This window comes from Clupea harengus, chromosome 17 (genome assembly GCF_900700415.2).
Source record: "Clupea harengus chromosome 17, Ch_v2.0.2, whole genome shotgun sequence".
Taxonomy (NCBI): domain Eukaryota; kingdom Metazoa; phylum Chordata; class Actinopteri; order Clupeiformes; family Clupeidae; genus Clupea; species Clupea harengus.
In genome coordinates this window covers 10,325,796-10,352,360 of record NC_045168.1, presented here as the reverse complement: position 1 = coordinate 10,352,360, position 26,565 = coordinate 10,325,796, and the positions used below count along the sequence as shown (strand labels likewise).

At 42.6% G+C, this 26,565-nt stretch overlaps 1 protein-coding gene across 1 annotated transcript; it reads left to right on the top strand.

Moving 5' to 3' along the window:
* Positions 1 to 8,277: 8,277 nt before the first annotated feature.
* Positions 8,278 to 23,448, top strand: olfm3a (olfactomedin 3a). The gene is made up of 6 exons (XM_012815116.3): positions 8,278 to 8,631; positions 14,355 to 14,498; positions 17,843 to 17,998; positions 18,851 to 19,070; positions 21,320 to 21,426; positions 22,160 to 23,448. The coding sequence occupies exons 1-6, from the start codon at positions 8,563 to 8,565 to the stop codon at positions 22,835 to 22,837; spliced, it is 1,374 nt and encodes a 457-aa protein (XP_012670570.2). The 5' UTR covers positions 8,278 to 8,562; the 3' UTR covers positions 22,838 to 23,448.
* Positions 23,449 to 26,565: the final 3,117 nt, after the last annotated feature.

The following is a 26,565-nucleotide window of genomic DNA, read 5'->3' as shown; positions in this document are numbered from 1 at the left end:
CTATTACTGTTGGGGTCTAGACACTGTCGGCATATAAATATGGTAGTAATCATGGAGTAGTTACTGAAGTGGCTTCTGTTGTTTAAAAGAGGTTTAGTCATGCCCGGCAATAAGGGCACTCCTAACTATTAATGTTGGGGTCTAGACACTGTTGACATATAAATATGGCAGTAATCATGTAGTAGTTACAGAAGTGGCATCTGTTGTTTACATTTTACAATCCAAAGCGACTTACAAGGATGTATACACATTTTACATTTACACTGATGGCACACTGCACATCAGGAGCAATTAGGGGTTCAGTGTTTTGCTCAAGGATGCTTCGACAGGGAATCGAACTAGCAACTTTCTGATTACTAAACGACTTCTCTACCTCCTGAACCACTGAACCACGGAACACAGACTGACATGGTAACCTCAGTCCCCTTTCAGAAGCTGCTGGTGCTGCTGCCCAAACCAGTGTCCATTCAGCTTCAGAGCTTCAGGGCACTCGATTGGTGTTGTTGTTATGGGAGCATACACACTGTGCAAGCACAGACATCTGTTCTGGGGACAAACGCCTTCAAACTCAACTCTCTGTCCACAAAGACTCTCCAGGATAGTTAAAATCTGCTCCTTTTCCCCAGAAGTCAGGTTCTGGTTTGTGAAAAGTATGGTAAATGTAACGTTAATGGTATGACATTCAGTCAACCACACAGCTATGATTACAGTACAGCCATGTGGCATTAGTTTTGTGTCGAAGGGTGGGGGTGAATTAAGACAGGTTGCTCAGTGGCTTCACACACTCCACAGAAATAGATTTGTGACATTGATTTGATCAATTATGAAGTCTGTGGAAACCCAGATTTTCTGGATGGCTAAGCATTTACCATCACCTCAATTAGCGATTAAAGATGCTTACTGCTCTTCCGAACAAATTGTTCCTGCAAAGGTGGTGATTTTAGTTTGGGGGTGGGGTGGGGGGTGGGGTGGGGGGGGACTTCAGAAGTCCTCATCCTTCATAAACTCATTATCCTACTGGCCCACATTTGTTTGTTTGTTTGCTTGTTTATTTTCTCTGAGGGTGCATTTTTTTCTCTGGCGTGTTTGAAGCAAATACCATGTAGATAAAAGACTACAAAAGGCACAGTTGTTATGTTTCAGATGGTCTGAAGTTGTGATTGACTGATATACAGCTGATAAAGAAATACTGTGAGGTTACAGATGTCCAGTGGCTGGGTGGGTTCGCAGACCACATGTGCCATTATCTCCTTCGTCTGTACTCTGTAGGAATACAGATTAGGGGCTGCTATTGCAGATGTCTAAAGAGAGAGGAGAGAGGCATGTCTTCATGACGACTACGGTGATGCCTCTCCTGCCAGAGACCTGCAGTTAGGTTGTCTCTGTCCAGGGTGCTGAAGCTGCCCGTCATTCTTCTGTCTATAGCCATGTCTATTTCTGCATCTGGTAGTCTGATTTTCAAAGTCAGATGCAATTTATGCCCCCCCCCCCAAATTGCGCAAATAACTTGGGTGAGAACTGCACGGCCACTTTAAATATAATACTAGAGGAATTCACAATGAGCAAACCGAAGAAAACTACGGAAAGCGTGCATTGGAAGATGCGAGGCAAGGAATGCACACGATTTCAAACACATAAAAAGGGAACACTATAAAAATGTTGCCTCCCTTATCCAAATTGCGTACAAAACAGACGTAACAGGGTAAGGGCAAGTCAAAATATGGCCTTTCATTTGCGCTCTGGTGTCGTTGGATACGATGAAACAGGTGTCAACGGGGTTGTAGGTCATGTATTTACGTGATTTTCCTGCAAATAACAAATTCAAGCAATTATGTATTATTCTGAGCTTTTTCTGTATGGTTGTCGTGTGTGAATGCTCACTGGACAACTAAATGTAAATGTAAATGTAAGCTATACCTTAATATGACTCATCAGCACATAACTACTCGGATCAGTTGGTGGACATCATTAAATTGGATGAAACTCATTCCCAAAACACCTCCGTGTAATTGTCCACAGCAGAGCACCTAGAATCGCCCTAATCCTACCACCATCCCTGTTCTTGACTAACTTTATGAGAACACATCAGGGCTGGAGCTGAGATGCATTTCACATGTAGCTTAGACGAACAAAATGGAATTAATGAAAATCAATCAGCAATGTTTTTTTGGCAAGACGCTATGTAACTGAAATAAACTGCGATCATCGCTGAGAGTTTAGTGCTATAGGGATGGAAACCGGTGGGTACTGGGTAACAGGTTTAGGAAATATTCTTTGGAGAATGGAATACTGTGAAAAGCTACACAAATCAGAAATTATTCGCTGTTGAATGCTTACATTAACACGGTACCATTGTGTTTTAGTCAGTTGTGTTGCACCTGACAACTTATCAGATGAGTGCATTTTGTTATTTGTATTTTCTTCCTGTCATCATTTTTTTTCCCGAAATGATGTGTGGTGTCTTGACAGCACAGAGATTTGTTTCTTCGGGATAAACGGAAAGCAGTTTACTAAACACCATTCTGAGAGAGCTGTCCCTGTGCGACATTTTTTTTTTTTTTTTTTAGCGTCAAGACAAACCAGGCGTCCCTTGGCTAGAATGAAAATTACGACATCCGCTTAGAATGAGAGTGCCCAGCGTGCTCCAAGTTAAAATTGTGCCACCATTTAAGGTGTGGCCCCTTGAAGAAGAGGAGCAGACTTTGGCTTAAAAAAAAAGAATTAGCAGTAGTCTGCGAGGAAGGAAATAAATTCTCTGCACGCAACCAAAGCCACTAACACACACAAGAGGCATCACATATCCCACTCGCTTTTCATCACATCTGTCAAGTTAAAAGCCCTCTGAGATAACTTGAAATGCCGTAACTGCTAAGCACTCACATTACATAGCAATGAATCTCTCTCTCCTTTACACACACATACCTGTTAGCAAGTGGTACGCAGGCACACCACAGGCTCTTGTACATCATATGTATACAGAGACAAACAAATTCCGTTTCTTTCACAAGCATACCAACATTCTCAATATATCATAAGCACAAATCCTCATTCACTCTCTCTCTCTCTCCCTCTCTCTATCTCTACAACACACTGCAGTAAAAAGAATCACTCTCCACGCGCTCTGGCAGTCCCCATCTGGTGCTATAAATTGAGATGTCTGGCACCACGTTGCCGCACCGCCCTGCAACCGTGCACGCTCACTGCCAGCCAGACTAAATGAACAATATCAACTTCCCGCTCGCATGCCTTTCTCATCATCTGCTGGAGACTGCCCCTGGGAGCCCACACTTCCACGAAAGTCATCTCTGTCCTTATATGAATTTGTTCAGTGTGTGTGTGGCAGAGTGAAGGGTGATTATATGATTGAGTTTGCATGCTCAGAAGCCTATTCAGATGTGACTGTCTTTCTGGATGCGTGTGTTTGCGGGAGAGCGCCTGTGTCTGTTGGTGTGCTTATTTATATGGTGCTCAGGGTGGATGATGAGTCATCATGTGGTAATAAAGCCATATTGCTTGGTGATTTGACATGTCTAGTGATCAATTAAATCCCTTTGTCACATTCAATATAACATCCAAAGGTAGTCAATATCTAATTTTGATATTTGGGCCGAGGCTTCAGAACATACGGTGGTGGAGCAAAATGGCCTTAGAGAACCCTTTCCTCAAGGCTCATGGTCGATCAAGGTCTGGTCCGCTGCCAGGTTTGCTAGTGGAGACCAGACTGCATGGAGATTCAATCAAATCCGAATCAATGTCATTCCTAATACATATACTGATTTCCCCTCACTATGGTAGTCTCTTTTGACTTGGCACACCACACAAACAGTGGAGGTGAGGGTATACTCACAGTGTTAGTGAAAGGAAAAAGCAAAATAAGTCTTGGTAGAAGAGCCCCTCTGGGTCTGGGGATTTGGTGGGAGTTCTCTGGCTCAGCCTTCTGAACGGGTTCATCTTTGCAGGAAATGGAAACTCCATTGTATCCAGCACAGAATTGTTGCTGGTGCTCAATGGCCTATCAGACTGGAAATTATTCTAATTGCTTCCAACTGAGTGAAGATCCATGAGACTAACAGCCGGTTTCAATAAACAAACAAACAAACAAACAAACAAACAAACGGTGTCTCTGGAGCACATACGCCAATTGTAGAGGATGACTATATTTGCCTTAAATCAGTATGCTGTGTTTGAAAGACTGAACTGAATGATGCGCTCTTCATTTACACACATTGTCGTGACTTTAATTAAAATGGCCAAGTGGGTATAATGAAGTGGAATAATTGACACACATGTTCGCAGAGAAATTGACCACACTCTATCAGCTCCTGAGAGCTTGTCTGCCTGACACCAGCAGGGCTCCACAGGCTTCATCTATAGCCTCTCTATATTCAAACCACCCCCCCCCACACACACACACACCACCTCAATGGGCAATGGACCATTAATTTCCGCCGCCTCCCACCTCTGAATGCACATATGTTGTCAAGATATTTCTTGGAAGTAGGATCCCTCGTATTGCTGCATCATTAACATCTTTCCTCGTAGCATAATGTGATTTTTTTTTGCATGTAGAAAAACGTCATTCACACACCTGAGTTTGATGTCTTTTGATCTTTGTTGGTTCTCTTCATAAAGGACGTTTTCCCAATAAATCAGGTATGCAAGATGACACTGATCCATAACAACCAGGGTCTAATACCTAGTAACTGTCCTACACAGAATGTCAGCAGAACGTGTAGAATTGATATCTGTCAAGGTCAAACGGTGAGGCTATAGCATTTAACAACAGTTACAGATGGGGTTATACAGTATATAGTGAATGTTTTTTTTTGTTGAGAAGAGCACCATGAAATGAAATAGAAAGAGAGGATAATGACAGTATTATAGAGGGCTGACATAAACAGAGAATGCCATTTATTAAATTCAATAAAATTAAATTGAAGTGTGCGTTGCCAGCAAACACTATGGCAGCACGGCTGAGAGGTATGTTAAGATCATTGGCTGAAACTGAGCCCATCTGGTGTCTGCCTGCTTTAAACAGTGTGTAAGTACACATGCACTAGCCCAAGGGCCCAGGTGTAACTATGCATGGAATCACAAATAGATCATATGGATACAAGATCACGGGCCCTAATTTCATTGATGGGCAACACAGCTGGCAACACGCAAAGTCCACATTACCAAAGGCTTATTTGATAACTTTGCAAAATGATTTTACTAATTTCATAACATGAGCAAGATACTAAGCGCAAACGTAGATGGGTCAACACAGTGCTGGGGTGTGTCCACGCACAGGGAGTTCCATGTTTAAATGAGTTCCTTCAAAGGAACACCTTTTCTATGAAACTTCTACGTGATTTCATATCGGGCAGACCTCCCACATGGGAACCACCATCTCCTGTGGTGTAAATCACTCCGTTTGCGACCAGAAATGTTTTGTTTGCTGTATTGTAGAACAATTACTGAGGTCTGTGAACTTTAATAAGGTATCACAGTGATAGGCTGATAAAGAATGACTTAATTGCCACATCCACTAATTACTCAACCCATTCATGCTTGATTGCACCCTGCTTTGAGTAAATGAAATTGGCAAAGATAGGTATGTCCCGCCTATTCCCACTGCACTGTTGCTGATCACAGTGCAGTTCACAGTGCTTGTTGCCCTATGAAAGATGCTGTAAATATTCCAGCCAGTACCCATTACATATATACAGTAAGTGTAATGTAATGTAATATGAGTGTGTGGTCTCTAACAATGGACAAACACTACTTACACATTGGGAAATCACCTAACAGGCATGTGTGTGAGTGTGTGCGTGAGTGTGAGTGTGAGTGTGTGTGTGTGTGTGTGTGTGTGTGTGTGTGTGTGTGTGTGTGTGTGTGTGTGTGTGTGTGAGAGTGTGTGTGTGTGTGTGTGTGTGTGTGTGTGTGTGTGTCCTCCACGTATAATGAAAATTGCCAAAGATTTTTGTCTCCCCAAAGTCCCTCAAAGGTGACTGAGCAAGTATGTGAGAGGTGTGAGAAAAAACACAATAGACATGGAGGTTCTGTTTTATTTTATGCTGTTTCCCAGAAACCCTCAGGTCCTGAAAGAGCTGGGAAGCTCTCTTCAATTAGCCTGTGGTAGAGACTGTACCTTCAAGGCGAAGTCTGGCAGAACAAAGTCTTCTTTTCAGACACCCAAAACACCATACAAAATAGAGGAAGAACGGTGCCAGCAAAACCTCAGAGCATGGCAAATGGGAGTCATGAAGAGATGTTGCTCGGCAACTACACTCTGAAGAGACATGAAAGTAGAGAGAGAGCAAGTCGAAGAGGGGACAGAGAAAAGGAAAATGGCAAAAAGCGGGAGGACAAGGAGGGCGAGGAAGAGAAGTCTATAGCAAATAAAGAGAGACAGACGGTAAGAAGAGCAACACACAGAGGGGAGGAATGGAAAAGAGGGATAAGGAGGGCAGAGAGAGGGTAGGAAGACAGGGCGAGGGTTAGACACAGGTCACTCATAGAGGGCAAATACGATTAATGTAACCTTGCTGTTGTGTAGGAGGGAGGCAGTTCAGGTACTTATAGTGCTTTTAGGGCCAGAAGCATAATAGCTCATCCTTAGTCCCCTGCCTGCTCATGAAGGTCAAGACAAGGCTACAAACAAAAAAACACCCCAGATATCCCCCGAACAGAAAAGATTTTTCATGGGGATAAGGTAATAAACAACTATTTATAGGTAATAAACATCTATTTATGGTTATGTTTAGAGAGGGAGACAGATAGAGAGAGAGAGAGAGAGCGAGAGAGAGAGAGAGAAACAGAGAAAATACAAATACCCAGTCAATATTGGAGGTGCATTAGTCATTAGCAAAAGTAAATAGTCTGACATGTCTCCTCTGAGACTGCTGAATTATGCAGGGGAAACCTGAAAGGGCCAATTACACAAAGCCTCCCTAGTCAGGGACTTAACAAAAACAACTGTCTATGCAAATAACTGAAGAATTGAAGACGAAATTGAAGATCTCCTGGATTTGCCATTTTTAAACAAATGATTAACGACATCCGAATTATTTCCTCTGATTAGACAACTCCGGCTGCTGTTATGTCAGTAACTTTTGTCTGTTGTCGTAAGCCCTACACCAAGCTATTATCAAAAAGCCTGACATTTTGCAGTTACACAGCTCATTTGGTCATACAGGCCAAACTGTTCCAACTTTGTTGGAAGGTCTGAGTGGAATGGAAGAGTGGTGACCATAAAGTAAAGGCCTTTCTGAGGTCATTGACACTGGTGGACTGGCCTTATGGCCTACCTTACCTGCATCTTAATCCTTTCAACTATGATAACTCTATGAGAGCTCGCACCGGAAAACAGAAAACACTTTGTCTGAATGAGTTATAAATTCGTACAAGGACATGGCTTGAGGCAGGTGTTATGCGAAGCAACAATGATAGGTGTTTCCCTACTCGAATGCAAACATTTCTCCAAACTCGGCGTGTCACCCGTTCAGCACAGTGTTGGAAGCGACGGTTCCTCCTATCAACAAGGAGTATGCCAGAGTGCCACTCATTCTTGTGTACCCACCGCTGCTCTGACGAATGGATTGATAAACATCGCGAAATGGAAAGCGAGCGAAGATATCTCTCCCGCTGGTACAGTAAACAAGCTTCCGGCCTCCGACTTCAAAATAAAACAAAAACCGACAGCTTTGTTGTTTGCTATCAACACTACCTCCGCCAGAGCCAGAAAGACCCTACAATAACCACATTACGGACTGCAGAATTCTACCTCACACTCTTATTTTCTACAAACACAATGTTTTTGTATCATGCCATGCCCTATTCCAAGTATTCCAAGTAGCCTACCTGGTTCAGTGACAAACCTGAGTAAATTAACTCAGAATAAGTGATAAACATCCTAAAAGAAGAGTTGTATGGCGTTGTTTTGCTAGGAGAATGAAGCCATAGAGCTCTTCTATTAGGAGATTTACCACTTACTCTGAGTTAATTTACCAAGGTTTGTCAGTAAATTACGTACTTGGAATAGCCCCCAGGTCAATGACGTTTACAGTAAGACAAATATGTATAAATCCTTTTTTTCAGTAACGGATAATGAAGGAATAAATAATTACATTAGACCTACCATGGAAATGCACAGATGTTTATTAGAACTTTACGCTATCTACATATGTAATGCTTGTAAGTAATTTGTGGGTAGCGACTGGTATTGGTCAAAACGACCACACTTGCTTTCAAAGACCAAAGTCAACTACCAACATAATGATGTCATTTCCGACGTGCAAGTTTCTGCACAGCACAGATGCACATCCTCTGATAACGCTGGTCTGAAACTTTTTTTCTGTTCGCCTTTGAGGTAGCGGACGCTGTGCTCTGTATTGGCTTCACGCAGAAGCCCTTGGAGCGGGGTGATGAATGTGGATCTATCCGCCCTTATCCAACGGGGCGCATTTTTCGGAAGACATTTTCAAGTAACAACGCTTTTTGTCCTGCAGTGAGGCACCGGCTGAGTCTACGCGAAGAAAGAAAATAAGAGAAGAAAAGGTGCGACTGCCTGTTGACAGAATGCAGGCTTTATTTACAGTTCTAAACCCTGTTCTTTTCCTGATTATCTTCGGATTATATCCTTCTATGGTGAGTAGACGCCCGATGTCTTCATGCGAAATTGTGTATGGTCCAAAACTAAGTTGATACACTCGCTTCATGTTTTGACGAAAGCCTGACTTTTAGAGATGAACGCATGTCTATGTGTTCAATTACGTTACTGTAACATGCAACAATAACAGTACAGTCTCGAAAATAAACATATTTCAAATTTGCGAGTGTGGCGTTTTGTACGTTGGGCATTAGATTAGCTTTGCTGTCATAACTCCATACGTTTTGTTCAGAAACAGCAGGGCACCGTAGCCATGTATCCATTTGTGTGATACAAACTAATAATGTTTCCTCCTTTGGATAATAAGAAATTGTGACTGTCACCTGGGCATTAAGGAATTTTGAGTGACCCTGTGAAACACGCTGTGATTTGGTACAATTATGAGCAGGATCACTTCTGTTGTAGAGTTTTAAAAACGGGTTGTGTACCCTAGTAATTCTCCGCAGACAAAAGTACTTAAGACGAGTAGCCTAAACCCCACGATAAACACTAAATCATTGAACGCTGTGCCAGTATCTGTAGTTTACAATGTTGCTTGCTAACAAGTGGCACACATAATGCAATGTGTCCTTGGAGCAGTTATATGTTGTGTGAACAGAGAGGTGGAAATATATGCGCGGTGGAGCTGTCCTCGGTTATGGTGCTGAAATACGTTTCACGGTAATGACAAAGTCTGCGAATGTATGGTACCGAACCTCTTAGGATTGTCGCTTGCTGTAAAACTCTCATAGCCATTTTGGACAGCAATATAGTTTAGGGCGGTATTGAGTCAGATATGCGTGTGTGCCCTTTTGGAATGGTTAACTAGGATAATGGCATTAAGTGGATTTGGTTGCGGTTCCCTATGGCTTTGGTTGTTATAATAGTTAAACTGATTTATAAGAATAAAAGATTATTTCAATACCATTGCTTTGTGAAGGCTATCTTCTTTAACATACCCGAGGACGACAGCAGAGTATATGAGAAGAGCATAATTACATGTTGAGTTGAAATAACACTTACACGCATGCATGCGCGTGCGTCAGATGCCCCCGCAAACATCAGTGCACTTTTTTTTTTCAGTTGGCTGAAAAAAAAGCGATGTCACTGAAAAGTATTAGTGGATCGTGATGCCTCATCAAACAACAGCTGACAGCTCTTTCAGCTACATATCTGAATTACAGAAATTAGTGACATCACCAAAGTATTTCATGAGATAATGTTCATCACCCATATTTTTTGTAGCCCAAAAGTGATCCTTGATGAGATGCTCTATTAGGGCAGTTTTCCTGACAGGATTATGATTTAGTAGACATATCTGCACAGAGAACAGTCAGGTGGTATATTACAAGAGCCTATTACAGACATGTATTATCAAGCAATGACAAACCTCACAACAGGGTTAGATAAATGCATTTTAATTGCAGAGAGATGTTGCTCACACCACAAACCTACACACACAGGCACACACACACACACACACACATACACACACACACACGTACACACACGCACACACACGCACACGCACACACACACACACACCAAGGTGTCGGATCTCTCTAGTTCACCCCAACATTCCCTTTCTGTCTCTGAGCCTCTCCCCCTGTTTCTGTGAGGATCTCAGTTTCTCATATTTCATGCTCTCTCCTACTCAATCCCCTCTTATGGCCTCTGTCAGTCGACCATTTCTTGCTGAGCTGCCTCACTCTGTGTGTATTTCTTCATTCCCTCCTCACTCTTGCCTCCTGTCTATCTGTCTATCTGTCCCTCAACTCAACTCAAAGTGGATTTACGAGCATGACCATGACCACCCTTTTCTTGGTTCCAAAACATTTAAAGGGACGTGTATAAAAGGGGGAAACAAGGAACAATCAAACAAGAAAACAAAATCAACAATGTCAAAAAAGTTAAGCTCATACTTTGAACACATACTGTATACAAAACTAGGCATGCACCGATACCAATCAATCAATCAATCAACTAATTTCTTTATTTGATCAAGAGGGACAGTGTACATTCATGAACATTAAAATGTAAATGCACCCAATTATAGCCAAAAGGCTAGTTTCCATTGGCAGTCCCCCTGCCAGAGTGAAAAAAGGCTATACAACCTTAAAAAAAGGCAGTATTGGGTATTGGGCCAATACTGTACTCATATGCTCATGCTCTTTACAATTCTCAGGTACCACACGCTGAGACCACTCCATGGCACCATTACATTAAAACTCTAGGCTGCATTCAGGAGGTATTCTGTCCTTTTTGGCTGCCCTATGAGTTTTGCCTCCTGTAAACAGTTGGGTAGGACAAATTGATAGAACACTGGCATAGGCAAATTATTAAGTGTATTTATCGGTACTCAGTATCTGCAAGTACACACAAGTAAGTACTCGTACTCGGCCTGAAAAAAAATGATATCGTTGCATCCCTATATAAAACACATAGATACAAATGGGTGACTTCCCTGGCTGTCCAACAGTTTATTGTGAGAAGTCAGGTATTATGTGGCAAGGAGAAGGCTGTAGACCCTCCCTCTCCCTCTTCCCCTCTCTCACTCCCTCCTCTGAGTCAGCATTTACCTGGAGTGGAGGAGTGCTCCACATACAAGTGTGTCTGCTCACAAAACAGATGATGGCAAGCTGGTTTAACGATGTGGCAGGGAAAACAATCAAGTTGCCGCAGTTAACTGAAAGCCTTGCATAAATGTGGTAATTCGTGACAAGACGACCTCTGACCGACCAATCCAACATGATGCTTTTCTCGCTGATGAGCAATCAACAAACGCGATCTGCTTTGCTATGAAGCAGCACACATCCAAACTGATGTCAGAGATGACACACCTGTCAATAAATAGCCTGCTTTGTTTACTTGGAAGAGGTCATCATCGTTCATCGGCTGTGATTGTCTTCCTCTGTCTCAGACACAAATTAACACCCTGCCTATCTTTGCTTCCTGTCACAAACTGTCACTCTACATCTGGAGACATCTATCTCATTAATCTAAGCACTGCAGCACCTCTCTCCTCCATTTAAAGGGTACCATCCATCCATTGACTGTGAACTTTTCTCTTATCACTCTTCATCAGATGACTTCTTAACTTCTATCCAATACATTTTCATTGAGAATGTATCCTTTTGGGTCCTTTTTAATAGTGAATGGCAAGGTTTCAAGACTATAGTCATTAGACGGTACTATACAGTACTATACACATAACTAGCACTGCAAACTCTTATATACTCTCTACATACGTCATTCACCATGATCTCCCATAAGGAAATATAATAAAGACCTAAATCAGTTTTCAGAATTCTAAACTTCAAGATGTCAGGTCTTGACAATGTCAATGTGACCGTTCCGATTTTCACTTCAGCCCCCAAAGTATTTCTAATCAGGTTTTCAGTGCTTTTGTATTTAGAGATTGGTCCTGCAAATTATTTTTTTATCATTTTAAGCCCTACGTTCAGTCTCTCTCTTCAGTTCTTTCCCTCTGTGTATCTCTCGCCATGTCCATGACAGCCTGCCTCTCTGATTCGCTCTAACTCAATCTACCTTGTCTCTCTTCCCTTCTCTATCTCTCTCTCTCGTTCTCCATCTCCCCCTGCCCCTCTCTTCTGCTTCCCTCAATTAATTAAGATGAAGCCAGAGCACATTCAGCTACACCCACATTTTATGGAGTAAAATTGAATCAAGGTAAACTGACTGTAACCACAGCTGAAATGAAATCTGTTCTTACTTTCAACATCACGACTTAGTCAAGGTCTTTAAAATGATAACTTAAACTCTTTAGCAATGCTGAGGTTCCGTTTTGATAGACGTACCAAACTGTCTTCAGTAATGGCAGATATTTGTTCCCATGTTTGCCTTGTTCCTATATTATCTCCTATATTGGTGGAGATACTGTTCAGCATAGGATTTACATTTTCTACCAGGACAACACGGTATCAGCAATAATGAAAATCTTTGTGTAAGAAAAACCTTCTTTGAGGAGTGGGACACATTCTGTCCTTCTCTTTCTTTCTTTCCTTCTTTCTTGTTCCCCTCCCTAATCTTTCTCTTCTTCACATGCATACCACTCTACCTTTATTGTTTTATTTGTGCCTTATCCCTCGCTATGCTCCGTAGTCATCATTCATCACTCTAAAGAGCAGCTGCCTCTAACGTCTGTCTCAATCCAGTTATGGTCAGCCCTGCAGAGGCAAGTTCATCTCATCCAGCGTTAGGGCAGAAATGTTTATTCATTTAGCGCGCATGATCATCAATTACACCACAGGCACTGTGCATTTCACTGTGACTGTCTCCAGTGGAATGCTGCCTCTGCCTCATCTAGGGGCTTTGTTTACCTGAGATGGCCTGATCAATGGCATTTTATGCAGAAGGAATAAGGAAAAAAAAAAAAAAAACAGTAAACATTGTAATTCCAGTCAGAGCCTTTTTTTATTTTCTTGTTAGTTCTTTTAGAAAGAATGATGGTGAATTCTATTAAACTGAATTGCAGTAGACCTTGCAATGAGTCCATTTGCATTGTGTGCATGCAGGGAACTTTAGTTCAGAATATCTGTGTGTTTACAGCCTGTAGCTCAGGTAGAAAAAGAGAGAGTTTGTACATTCCATAATTCTTTGAATGGCAGGTTTGTGTTAGTGTGTGCCTAAGAGGTAGCTGTGTGTGTTGGTACTAAATCCTCCCTCTACAGATAGATCAATATATTGTAAAAGCTGGGCTCAGATAGAAAGGCCATTATCATCCTGGTTATATCATTTCTGTTGACTCTGCAGGAGACACACACATATCCTCACAAACACACACAGAAAGAGACAGCAATGCAACCACACAGACAAACACAAACAATCATCAGCGACTCTGAATAAACATGAACATGTACAAAAAATAGATATGTATGCACATACGCACAAGAGCCCCTGTGTGTTGTTGTGATGGATTTAGAGCTTGTATCATGCTGTTTATGCTGTGTGTTTTTCTGGAAGGGCAATACTTGAATCTAGTGCCAGCCGCTACTGTTTTGCATGTTAACTCGCAAAAATGGAGTGCACAATTTACACATCAGAGTGATGAAATCAAATCAGAAGTGACTGAGAGTCGGAGGAAGACTGATGGATGAAGAGTAATGGGGCCGAATGATACGCATGCTCCCCTGGCATTTTATTCCCCCCTCTCTCTCTCTCCCTTTCTCTCTCTCTATCTCTCTTTCTCTCTCTCTCTCTCTCTCTCTCTCGCTCTCTTTCTCTCTCTCTCTCTCTCTCTCTGAAGAGGTTAAAGTTTTTCAGCTCAGACTCACCCACTCCCCCTCCCCTCCCCTCCCCTCCCAGTGTACATGAAGGAGCCGGACAGCAAGGCCAAACGAGTGGCGACTCGGCGACACGCCACCAATGGGAGCCATTAATCATTCGACAACATACTGTCCACCGCCAGCCTCTCAAAGGGCCAACACTGGGCTGATGGCACAGATATCTACTGTTGCATGCATGGCCTTTGTTTCTCCAAGCAAAGGCCCCTATGATATCGCTCTTCTCATTGCAGCTTCAGCCTTGATTATGACATTTGTCTCAAGGCGTTTCCTCTGGTGGCCTCACAAAGTTGGCAGTTGTTTTTGTCTTCATTTGACCATAGTGGGTTATAGGAAGGCCTGTGAACATGTGGTCAAATGTGGAGCCCCTCTTGTTAGACCCTTGCACTATGTGTTGTTCTGTCTCTGTCTGTGTGCAGACTATCGGGCCAAAGGAAGGCTGGCAGGTGTATAGTTCTGCCCAGGACGCAGACGGACGCTGCATCTGCACCGTGGTGGCACCAGAACAGAGCCTGTGTTCCAGAGATGCCAAGAGCAGACAGCTACGCCAGCTCCTGGAAAAGGTGTCAATACACACACACTCACACACACACACACACACATACACACACACACACACACACACACACACACACACACACACACACACCACACACACACACACACACACACACACACACACACACACTTACACACACACATGCAAGCAGACATTAATGCATTTTTTTGCCTGAGGGTTTTCAGTGTTTCCAGACAGCGCACTCAAACAAGCTGGCCCTCAGCAGTCCTTTCTATCAAACCCACCACTGCTCTCTCTCTCTCTCTCTCTCTCTCTCTCTCTCTCTCTCTCTCTATACATACACACACGAACACACACACACACACACACACACACCGTGCAAAACATTTTAACATTACTGAGGCTCCTCTGATGTTCCACATATTTTCTATAGCATACACAGACACACACACACACACACACACACACACACACACACACACACACACACATACACACAGCCAAATTCTCTTTAAATATCAGCAGACTCTCTCAAGTTGCTTTCTCTAATGAAACACAGTAACACACATAAACACACACACACACAAACACAAACACACACACACTCATAGGCTTAACCTCCCTCTCCATCTCTCCCACTGGCTCACAAGTGTGTCTCTGTGTCTTTTTTGTCATTCCCTACCTCTACTGAAAGACACACTACATCCTGGCATCCCAGTGAGTGTAGTGATTGGTTTTATCCTGCTCTTCAGCATGGGGTTGATTTGGAGCGGGAGTCATTAATACCTGTATTCATGATTAATGACCTGAGCCCTCTTCCTCTAAGAGTGAGGAGAAAAAAAGAAAAGAAAAAAGAATTCACCAATATTTATATGCAGATGCATGCCACAGAGACCCAGCCGTACTCAGGGTGTCTTTCATTTATGATTTATACGATCCTCGCCGTTCACCGTTCCCTGTACAGATAGATACAATAGCGTCTTTGACAAAGAGACGTGGCGCCGGAGGGGCTTGGAAATGAGAAGAACGGGCGTGTGTTCGTATCTGCGTTAGGAGTCGCTCTCGGTGCACGCGCTGAATCGCTAATGCCTGGCCAGGCACACAGTGGGTGAGGGGAGGAAAGGCTGACCGAGTTTGCTTTCAGTGCTAAGCTAAGGTGGGGGTTGATTGTGTGCGGGCAGTGATTGAAAGGGCAGGTTGTGGGGGGGCTGGGGGGGGCGGGGTGGGTGCATTGGTTTCCTCGGCACGGTGTAGGGTGGTTGCTGCGGGCGGGTTGGTTTAGTTTATCAGATGGTATGTCGAGGCTGCCGGGCGAGAGGAAGAGGTGCAGTGTTTGCGTTAAGATACTGTGTGTTTGCGTTAAGATACTGTGTGTTTGTACACAGGAAGGTTTTCATCTTTAATAAATCTGATGTCAGAGGTGTTTCCAGAGTACTTTTTCGGTCTTTGGAGCCTTCCTGGATGAAAACAATGTTCCCCCCTTATCGGAATATCCGAAAACGATGCATTTACTTTAAATATGCATTTCCTATGGTTTGGAAGCAGTACAACGTACAACATACCATATGTTTGTCTGGTGATAGTGGAATAGCAGAGGGGTCCTAAAGGGTGCAGTGTTAAACTCTCAGAGGCCGTTGTTTGGAACGTTTTTACAGTTTAACAACTGTTAAAATGGGAAACATTAAAGCACATATTTATTTTATGATGTTGAACGGGTAGCATAAAGATGTGTTGCGAAAGATTTCATGGATTTACACATTTCATAAGGGGACAATCCTGCGATGCCCGGGAGTGGATTGAATTTTAAATACCTGTGGCTGTCCCTCTCCTCCTCGAGGCCTTACAATGAATTTGGAGATGATATGCTAGGGGATAAGATGCTGAGCAAATGCTGTAGTGGAAAGGTCAGAAGGACTTCCAATTTTCTGTCTGAGTGGGAGCTAGATATATCAGAATATGCCCGTCTCTAATTTGCATTTATAGCATTTCATTTCACACGGCTCACAATATTGCTTTAGAGATGGTGATGCATGTTAGCTTAGCATGTTTAGACTGATGTCGAAAGTGTTTAATTTGGCATTGACACACCAGTGTGTGGTAATGCTTTAGGCACAGGCACCATTTTTGTAAATTATGCCATTTTCTAAAACATTAGGTTGTCAAAAAATGCTGAATACATGTTGGTGGGCAGAATGTTGAATAGGTATTTGACAGGATTGTTTCAAATTTATTCTGAATATACAGTATATTAGCTGTGCCTTTTATCAGGATAAATGTCTATTCTATAGTAACTTGCCAGTGTAGTTAATGGTAGTTTACTTGCTTAGCTTAGCTGTGTTTGATAAGGAACAATACTTATACTTATACAATAGCTGTTGGTAGGATATCATTCAATGCATTTGGCAGTAAGCTATGTGTTTTGTATGACCAATGCTACCTTTAGGAATTCATGCAGTAAATGTAAGAGAAATAAGCTTTTATATATTTGTTTTGCATAGTTGCAGAAAATATTTTCTTAAGGCATAATTTCACCAGACGTGCAACAGAAAGATGTGTAAGAGTGAGAGATACTATTAGTTCTTTCTGCTCCCCCTGAGCTCCAGGCTGATTAAAGCCTATGCACTGGAGCCTATGCACAAAAGTGTGAAAATGGAAAAAGTATACTTTCAACCTGTAGTTTTCTGTTTGTGTGCTTCAGATGTGAGTGTAGTGTATGTACAAACAGCAGAAGATATAAGGTGAACCCAAAATAAGTACTAGTTCTAGTTCAAGAACATCAAATGAGAGAAAAAGGGTAAAAGATAGTATGGAAATGTGGTCTGTCAATCATTTTTGATGAGAAAGCCTGTTTGTGAAAAGATCTCCAGTGGTGACCAGATAGTAAGTATCTTGGAGAGCCATACAGCAGCTGGGCAGATTTTTCTTCCACACGTCTTCTAAAGCAAGCTCACCACCTTTTTGATGAAACCTTTCTTCTCAAACACACACACACACACACACACACACACACACACACGCACACACACGCACACACACGCACACACACTCACACACACTCACACACACTCACACACACATACATACAGTACACAACTGAACTGAAGTCATGGAATGAAATATGTTAACTCATTTGTTTATTAGTTTTCATGTAACGATTTAACAATCATGTGGGGCGCATAAAATATGTAAAACAGCATAAAAGTGTCAAGCGCATATTGATCCACCACACTGCCACACTTCAAGGGGATATTTTACTGTATACTCATTACTTGTGCAATATGCTACAGGCTATATTGTGCTATAAGTGCATTTACTGCAACAAACTACCTGTATATTTGATGGAGATGTTGATGATATGGTCATGGCCAACTGTTTGTGAACCAACAGGTTCAAAATATGTCCCAGTCCATCGAGGTGCTGAACCTTCGCACACAGAGGGACTTTCAGTATGTGATCAAGATGGAGACTCAGATGAAGAGCCTGAGAACCAAGTTCAGGCAAATTGAAGATGACAGAAAAGCCATCATGGCCAGGAATTTCAAGGTAACCTTGTTTATTTTTTTGTTTTCACGTGGATGAATTTGGCTAGTTGAATCTTAATTATTTATTGTCATGCAGAAGAAATATCGTAGGCTAGTTTTTGTGTTGAATGTGTCACATGGTTACCACATAATTAAAATGGCTTTTCAGTGATGAAATATTAGGCCTACATTAACTGTAAATATCCATATATACTGTATTTTACAAATAGTAGCATATCCAACAGTTTAGTGTGAGGTGAAGTAGGTTTTGAAAATGATTTTGTGATGTTGTCATCATGCTGGTACAAGTACCTATTCAGTGTTTTAATTGAATACATTAGAATGTAAATAATCATATAATCGTAGGAGATTTTGAATGATACTTGATTTTATGTGTATGAATGATGAATTGATGTGATTTTGGAAAGAGCTGTACAGTGACATAAAGATGAATTATTACCCACAGGGGAGATACAGGAAACTCTCCAATGTGCTCTGACAGAGAGTACTGTCATTAATCTTCCCTCAACGATCGATTGTCTGAAGAGTTTAGTTCCAGACTATATCTTTCAGCTGTCCAACCCTCACAGTCACAAGGCTAGGCCAATACGTTTTTTATCATGTGTGTTAGTGTCCCTGTCTGTGATTTTTTACTTCTGTCTGTGTGTTTGTATCTGTTCGTGTGCATGTGTGTCCATGTGTGCATTTGTGTGTCTGTGTGTGTGTGTGTGTGTGTGTGTGTGTGAGTGTGTGTGTGTGTGTGTGTGTGTGTGTGTGTGTGTGTGTGTGTGTGTGTGTGTGTGTGTGTGTGTGTGTGTGTGTGTGTGTGTGTGTGTGTGGGTGCGTGCATGCATGCCTGTGTTCATGTGCATAGGAGCTGCAGGACAAGATGGATGAGCTGCAGCCACTTATCCCCGTCCTGGAGCAGTACAAAACAGATGCCAAGCTCATCTCGCAGTTCAAAGAGGAGATCCGCAACCTATCGGCCGTGCTGATCAGCATCCAGGAGGAGATTGGCGCTTACGACTATGAGGAGCTCTACAGCCGTGTGGTCAGCCTGGACAGTCGCCTGCGAAACTGCATGAATAAACTGAGTAAGGGACTATGGCTGACCTTGATGACACTGGTGCATTCTCTGCCATTTCTCTGTCATACGGACTCTGAGCCTTTGATGAAATATATCATCTTCAGCGCTAGTGGAGGAGTTGGTCTATGTCTGGTGTACATGAAACCCATTTTTAATAATGCTGACCTTTTCAAAGAGGCTATTTTAGGATTCAAGGTCAAGGTCAGGAAAGCAAGTCTAGTCAGCTTAAGCTCTGCTTATACTATAACTGATACTGAGAACAGTAACAGCTGTGTGTTTAAAGCCCCATTAAGCGAGATCCCTAAAGTTGCATAGTGTAGCTCACTTTCGTGCCGTAAAAATACAAATTGCGCTTCGAGACCCCCTAATGGACAGTGTGCATGTGTATTTGTTGACAAGCTGAAGGACTGCTTCCGTTTTCAGCCCATATACAGTTTTCTAAGCGTTTGAATGTTCGACAACTTTCCTAAAACAGCCCAACGTTAAGCTAGCACATCATGGGGGGCACTGTGGCGCGAGCAAATAAGCCCCCCCATTTACAGGCTACAATGCCCGTGGGGACACAGGTTCGATTCCGGCCTGCTGTCGTTTTCCGATCCTCTCCCCACTTCTTCACTTCCTGTTCAAAATACTTCACTGTCCTATCCAAATAAAGGCTAAAAAGCCCATAAATAAATCTTTAAAAAAGCAAGCGCATCACAGGACGTTTTTACTGACAAGTCTAACGGAAAGAGGTGCAGCTTGGCATCTGACTTGCATCCTTTTGTAACTTTAAGCTCTCGCCAACGAGTAAACGCCAGTCCGAGACTGACTCTGTTTTGGTCTGTTGTATGGTTACTCTCTTTTTCTCTTCCTATCCTCCGACAACCCTCCGACAATGTCTTCCTCAGTTTCATCGTCGCCTCTGCAAGGATGTCCATATAGATAATCCTTCGCTAGCTTCTTCTTATAGCTAGCGCATGGGTCTAGTTGTTGTGTGAGGTGGTGCCATAAAGCATTACGTAGTTCTCGCGAGAGGTCTCGCGCCCTGTACCCCAAAGTTACATAGTGCAATACCAGGCCCACCTGGCGTGCTGTGGCCGTGGCACAAACACCATTCCACGTATTACTAAGTCAGTAATCAGTGACCACCAAAATGATTTTAAAGCTTTTATTTTAAAGTAAATGTGTTGCATAGTATTCTATGTCAGCATGATACTCTGTGGTACATTGAGCGCTGGTGAAGATTTTGAGAGCTCTTTAACTTCATCCTTAAGAGACAGACCGCCTGCAATTCTTTGATTTTCAGACAAGCTCTTGGTAGCCTACCAGAACTAATTGGTGTCCTCCTACCTCAATTCACAAAGGGAACAAGTTATTTAACTCTGGAATAACTGGGTTGCAAAAAAAACAAATTGACTTAAGTAGCTGGCTCTTGCTCTATTCTGCACTGTTGCCTCTACTTCAAACTCAAAGGCTCAGTTTCAGCTGAGGGTGACGAGGCTTCTGCGGCAAACTCGTTATGGCAGACTCCTCAAAGGGCTCCGCGTGTCTCCGCTGTAAACTATGAAAGCGCAGCGACGCATCTCGTATGACACAACCACACAAGCATTAATCACCTGTAACAGCCACGCCATCCGTGCCTCCGCCACGTGGAAATTATAGATTTCGCCCTCAACGGCTCATTGCTTTTGATGCACGGCAGCCACCCACCATGGGCGTAGATGCCACACAATGAAAAGAGGCATGAGCGAAGCAAACATGAAAAAAGACACCACTATATGCCTTGTTTCAGACTGCCTATTGGCTGTTATTACAGTCGCATCCTGGGGGAGTTGCTATATTAAGTGGAATACTTGGGGTGATGGTAATACAAGCTATAGTCTTGTAAGACACATTAATTAATGATATCAGTAGAGCACACTACAACAAAGACACCATTGTTTGTATCACTGTATGAAATAAGTTATAAATGAATGAGTATACCATGTTATTTTCTGTTCTTGTGGTCTCTAATATGCATTCTAATATGCCGGAGACTAGCTACAGTTAGTTATTTTAGTAATTTTATGAAGCCAACTTAATCAAATTTGCCAAAGGACACTATGGAAGAATGGTTACTTCCAATTAGGTATGTGGATTTCTTACCCTGAAACATGAAACACACTTTGAACATGCATGGCATGTTTGTCTGTGCCAACAGGCATGAAATGAAAGAATGTGACTGTAAAAGAGGCAAAAAGTGACTTTTATCTTATTGTGCTTTGTCATTAACAGCGTGTGGGAAGCTAATGAAAATCACTGGCCCTGTGACGATAAAGACGTCTGGAACGAGATTCGGTGCATGGATGACTGACCCGCTGGCATCCAGCAAGAACAATCGAGTGAGTGGCGAGGGCACATCTATTCATCGTGCCCTTTTTGTTATCATCTCTGGGAGGTTTCTGTGCCCCACAGTCAGGGAAACAGGATGATGAATTACATACACAAGTGTTAGTGTTGTTCAGAGTCGGAGGCATTCAGATCACAATGGCTGTGGGTACAAAGGTAATTGCCGCTCTCGTACGAGCTTCATTTAAATCTGAAAGGCTCAAAACGTGCCCTTTCATACAGTGTTCCTTATAGAGAAAATGTGCCAGAATGTCAGCAAACATTATTGGTTGTTGTGGTCAGGTAATCGTCCCATGAAGATCTATTTGTACTGTGACATGGCCCAACTGACTGAAATCTCAATCAAATCAACACACAACAAGAGCAGTAATTGTTAAAAGAGGAAGGGGACGACTCAAAACTTTCTAATAGGAATCTCAGTCTCACCTTGAAAAGTACTGTAATGGCAGCCTTTTGTATTGTGTGCATTTTTACAACGGGAACCGTTATAAAACACTGCCAGCCATAGATAGAAACATTGCTGACAAAGTGCCAATTTCAGTCCCCATAAAACTCTTGCTTGGGGAAGTTGGGAGCCTTGACCCTAAAGTGACCCCCATATCTTTGTTTGCTACTCTGGAATAATTTTTTGGCAGCTGTTTTTACTATACAGTTGCAAGTTTAATGACAACTCCAAACTTCTGCTTGTATCTTACACACAATAATAGCTCTTGGCCTCCATTTCAGGTTTGGTACATGGACAGCTACACCAAGAGCAAGATTGTCCGCGAGTACAAGTCCTTGGTGGACTTTGTATCCGGGCTGGAGTCGCGGACCTATTACCTGCCGTACAAATGGGCCGGGACCAACCACGTGGTGTACAACGGCTCGCTGTACTACAACAAGGAGCAGAGCAACATCGTTGTGAAGTACAGCTTCGAGACGGGCCGGGTGCTGGCTCAGAGGGCTCTGGAGCACGCCGGCTTTGACAACGTCTACCCTTACACCTGGGGCGGCTCGTCCGACATTGACCTGATGGCCGACGAGCTGGGCATGTGGGCAGTGTACGCCACCAACCAGAATGCGGGCAACATCGTCATCGCCCAGCTGGACCCGGAAACGCTGGAGGTGCTCCGCACGTGGAACACAGAGTACTCCAAGAGGAACGCCGGCGAAGCCTTCATGATCTGCGGCACGCTCTACATCACCAACTCGCACATGACCGGCGCGAAGGTTTACTACTCGTACAACACCAAGACCTCCACGTACGAGTACACGGACATCCCCTTCCACAACCAGTACTTTCACATGTCCATGTTGGACTACAACCCACGCGACCGAGCCCTCTACGGCTGGAACAACGGACACCAGGTGCTGTTCAACGTCACGCTGTTCCACGTCATCAAGACCGAGGATGACTCTTAAGGGGACTAGCATTCACAACAGCCACGGGGCATCGTTTGTGATCAAGCATTTTGTACATTTTTCACAATTCTTTTTTCTTTTTTTTACTGGTTTCGGAGAGCTTTCATCACTTCAAATGTGATCTACGCAGTCTGTACATTTTGATGAACAGAAAACATTGCCTTTTTATATTGGATGGAACACCTGTATGGAATAGACAAGTATATGGCCAGATGATGGAACATCTTCTAATCAAAAGCAGATCTTTTTATTTCCAGAAACATCCACTGCTGCTGATTACAGTTATGCCTTATTTGCGATATTCACATCTGAGAGCCTCTGGCTTCTGATGACATCCATGCATGAATGTCTACATTTTGCCAAGTAATTTATTTCAGAAAAGGTATGTTTCTCATATGAAATAAGTATTTTATTTATTGTAGTGGAAATTGCAAATTTGTGAGGAATATAATTCTGGCTGACTTCTAACTTTCTCCAAACTGGACATTCATTTTGTCAATCTCAGACATACTCAAAAGCATAGTGCTTATCTCTGACAGTGAATCTGTGTACAAGACTGTAGTAACCATTGTGTCCCTGTGAGAATAAAGTTCATATTTTTAACAAAAATACCAAAAAATGCTACCTTCCACATTGTTGTTCTAGGTAAACCTCAGTATAGGAAGAAAAGAGAGGGCTCAGTCAGGTTCAATTTCAACCCCTCTATGCCACGGAATTTAGAATGAAGCCAAGAATAGCACATATGATTGGGACGACATCACATGCAGGAGCCATTTTCTGATGATGAGGCGCCTGTGATGTGCAAATGGTCCGACACTCATTTTTTAGGGCCTTTCTCATGAGATGACTTTGAGACTTGTCCTTTGGCATTTTCAATCAAGATCAAGGCCGGGGAGCAGGGATGATTCAACCTGCTCGCTGCAATTTCCCGTTCATGTCTTCTCTAGAGTGTCGGTCTCCTTTCTTCTGTCAGTCACGGAGGGAATCTTAAGGAATAGGGTTATGTTTATGGTTAGAGTCGGTAACCAAATATAAATGTAGAGAGATGTACTGAACCCCATAATTACTGAAATTGCAGTAGAACATTGGACCTAGGACTATGTCAAATGAAATGTGAGCAATTGATTTTACCCCAATCTACTTAGATTTGTCTTGAATTTCACACAGTAAGAAGAATACAGAATACACCTACAGAACATATATATATATATATATATATATATATATATATTTCTGATATATCCGTGAAATATTTTAGGTGTTTTCAGTTTTATGACCAATGACTGGAGCCATATCTCACATACCTAGCGTGATAAAGTGAGGACATAAATAAAACCACCTGCGTGTCTTTCCACTGAACAATCTTCAGCTAGGTTCTGTTCCTGTCTGTCGTTTTGCCCCCTCTTTCCCCTAGGCTGACAGTAAAAGAAAGTGTTTAAAGGAAAAGGCTTCATCTACCTTCAACCACTTCAAGTGCTGTGAGATATTCACTCTACATAAATCCTATATCTGCATGCAGTGCACACCAAGAAAAACCTTCCAGTTTGAGTTAAACATCCTTACACCCCCACCTCAGCAAGAGAGGAGCAAGATACCCAGCAATATTATAGCGATCATCACAGTTGCATACAGCTGTATTTTTCACTCAGAAAAACAGTCTGTGGTCAGGCCAGAAATGCGTTACACTTGAATAGAGCAATACTCAACTTCCGAAGGAGTGGAGAGCTCTTATGAAGAGGTCTTGAGAAAGAAGTAAATAACAGCCCAGATTGAAGCAGACTAGACTATGGATCTTGCAGACTGAAGCAGACTGCACCATGGATCTTGCAGACTGAAGCAAACAGCAACATGGACCTTGCAGACTGAAGCAAACAGCAACATGGACCTTGCAGACTGAAGCAAACTTCACCATGGATCTTGCATACTGAAGCAGACTTCACCATGGATCTTGCAGACTGAAACAGACTACACCATGGATCTTGCCAATTGAAGCAGACTGCAACATGGACCTTGTCCAGCTGGATCTGGGCCAGATCAGGGCTTGATCTGTTACAGAGAAAGTTCCTGAATGCATGAAGGCCATTATACCATGATGCTAATAAGCCTACTCTCCTCCTGAAGAAGAACTACAAGAACTTTGCAACAAGCGCAGCATCACAACAGAGGCGTAGAGCAGGAACTGCTACAGCTCTGCCAGACTAAATGAAGGGTTAGTCCTGCTGTCTACTCAAAGCAAATACAAATAACTGCATCATGATAGAAGTGTGAACCAGCTCTTAGATCTATGAAATGGTTCTGGCTTGAATTCTAAACTGGCAATTAAGACACCTGCTCTGGCAATGCTCCTAACCATAGTCACATCATCTGTCATGGCTGAGATGAAAGCAAAACAAACACAAACCTGCTCCTCTAAAGCCTCACTCATTCCACATTCCTCCAAGCAAGCCAGGAGGTAAAATATATGCCTGGCAGCCAGCGACAAGCAATCACGACCTGGGTATCTTTCCCTCTCCTTTCCGGATATTGATATTCACGACCACATGTTAATTTGCATCAACATGCCAAGGCGAGATAAATGAATGTGAACACAGACACAGTTTATTCCCGCAGCTTAGAAAATTCCTTCCCAAATAGATTATTGAGGGGGAGGTGGTGGCAGTGTGGGAGGGGGGTGTTCCCCAACTTCCCCCACTCCCTAGCCAATAAAAATGCTATTTTCCTCACAGCTGTGATTGCAGGGAGGCAAGCTGGCGAGAAGTTTCATAAGCTTCATCACCTCCCCAACAGCAACAGGCCAACAGGCAGGTGTGAAGTAATGGCCCGAGTCATTACTGCAGCAGGTTGCAGTAAACCATCATAGCACTGCCCAGTGACAGATCATCTGCAGAACCACGCTGGTGTTTGAAAATGAAAAAAATAAATAAAAAATGAAACGCTACAGATGGATTCTGGGTCCATCCATGCACCCTAATCATATTGAGTATCTGGTGCTCAAGCCCACAAGCCCTTAAGTAATATAACACTTTATTGTCCTGAGCACTGTAAGGTTCACCAAAAGGCCTTGTCTGTGTAGTGTAGCGAGAGAGAAGAGTCTCAGAGTTACAAATTAAATGTTAATTTTTCGATTTGTCAACCCACCTCAGCCCAAAGCCCCATTGTGTGTGGGTGTAAAAGGTGCCACTGCTGTGACTGAAAGGAAGCTGAAGGGAGGATACTGTGGAAGTGTTAAGAGGAGAATAACTTCAAAACTTTCTTGAACAGAGACAGGAACAGCAGTGACAGCTTGTGTAATATTTTAAATGTCAAGACTGGCAGAATAAGAGAGATGCAAAGAGAGGGAGCAGAGAGGGGAAAGGAGGGAGAGAGAGACAGACTGTTTGCATACAGAGTAGAAAGGAGCTAAAAGGTAGCAATAAATTATTACCAAATGCATCTGATAGGTAGGTCAGACAAAGGTGATGTAGCTTGTTAAAAAAAATGGAAAATAATTTGTAAGGATTTTATTTTTAGCTTTTAGTTTTTGGTTTGTTTTTTCAATTACCTCAAACAGAATACTGCAAAGCAGACTCTTTTAAATTCCTTGGTTGAATGAGATGAAAATTAAAGAAAAGAAGGCGGTTTAAAATCAATACAACTAAATTAAATGTCTGACTGGCCTTTGGTCTGACAAAATCCCTCAATTATTTTCAGCTCCTACCCTCGCAGCCCGGAATATTCTACATCCAATT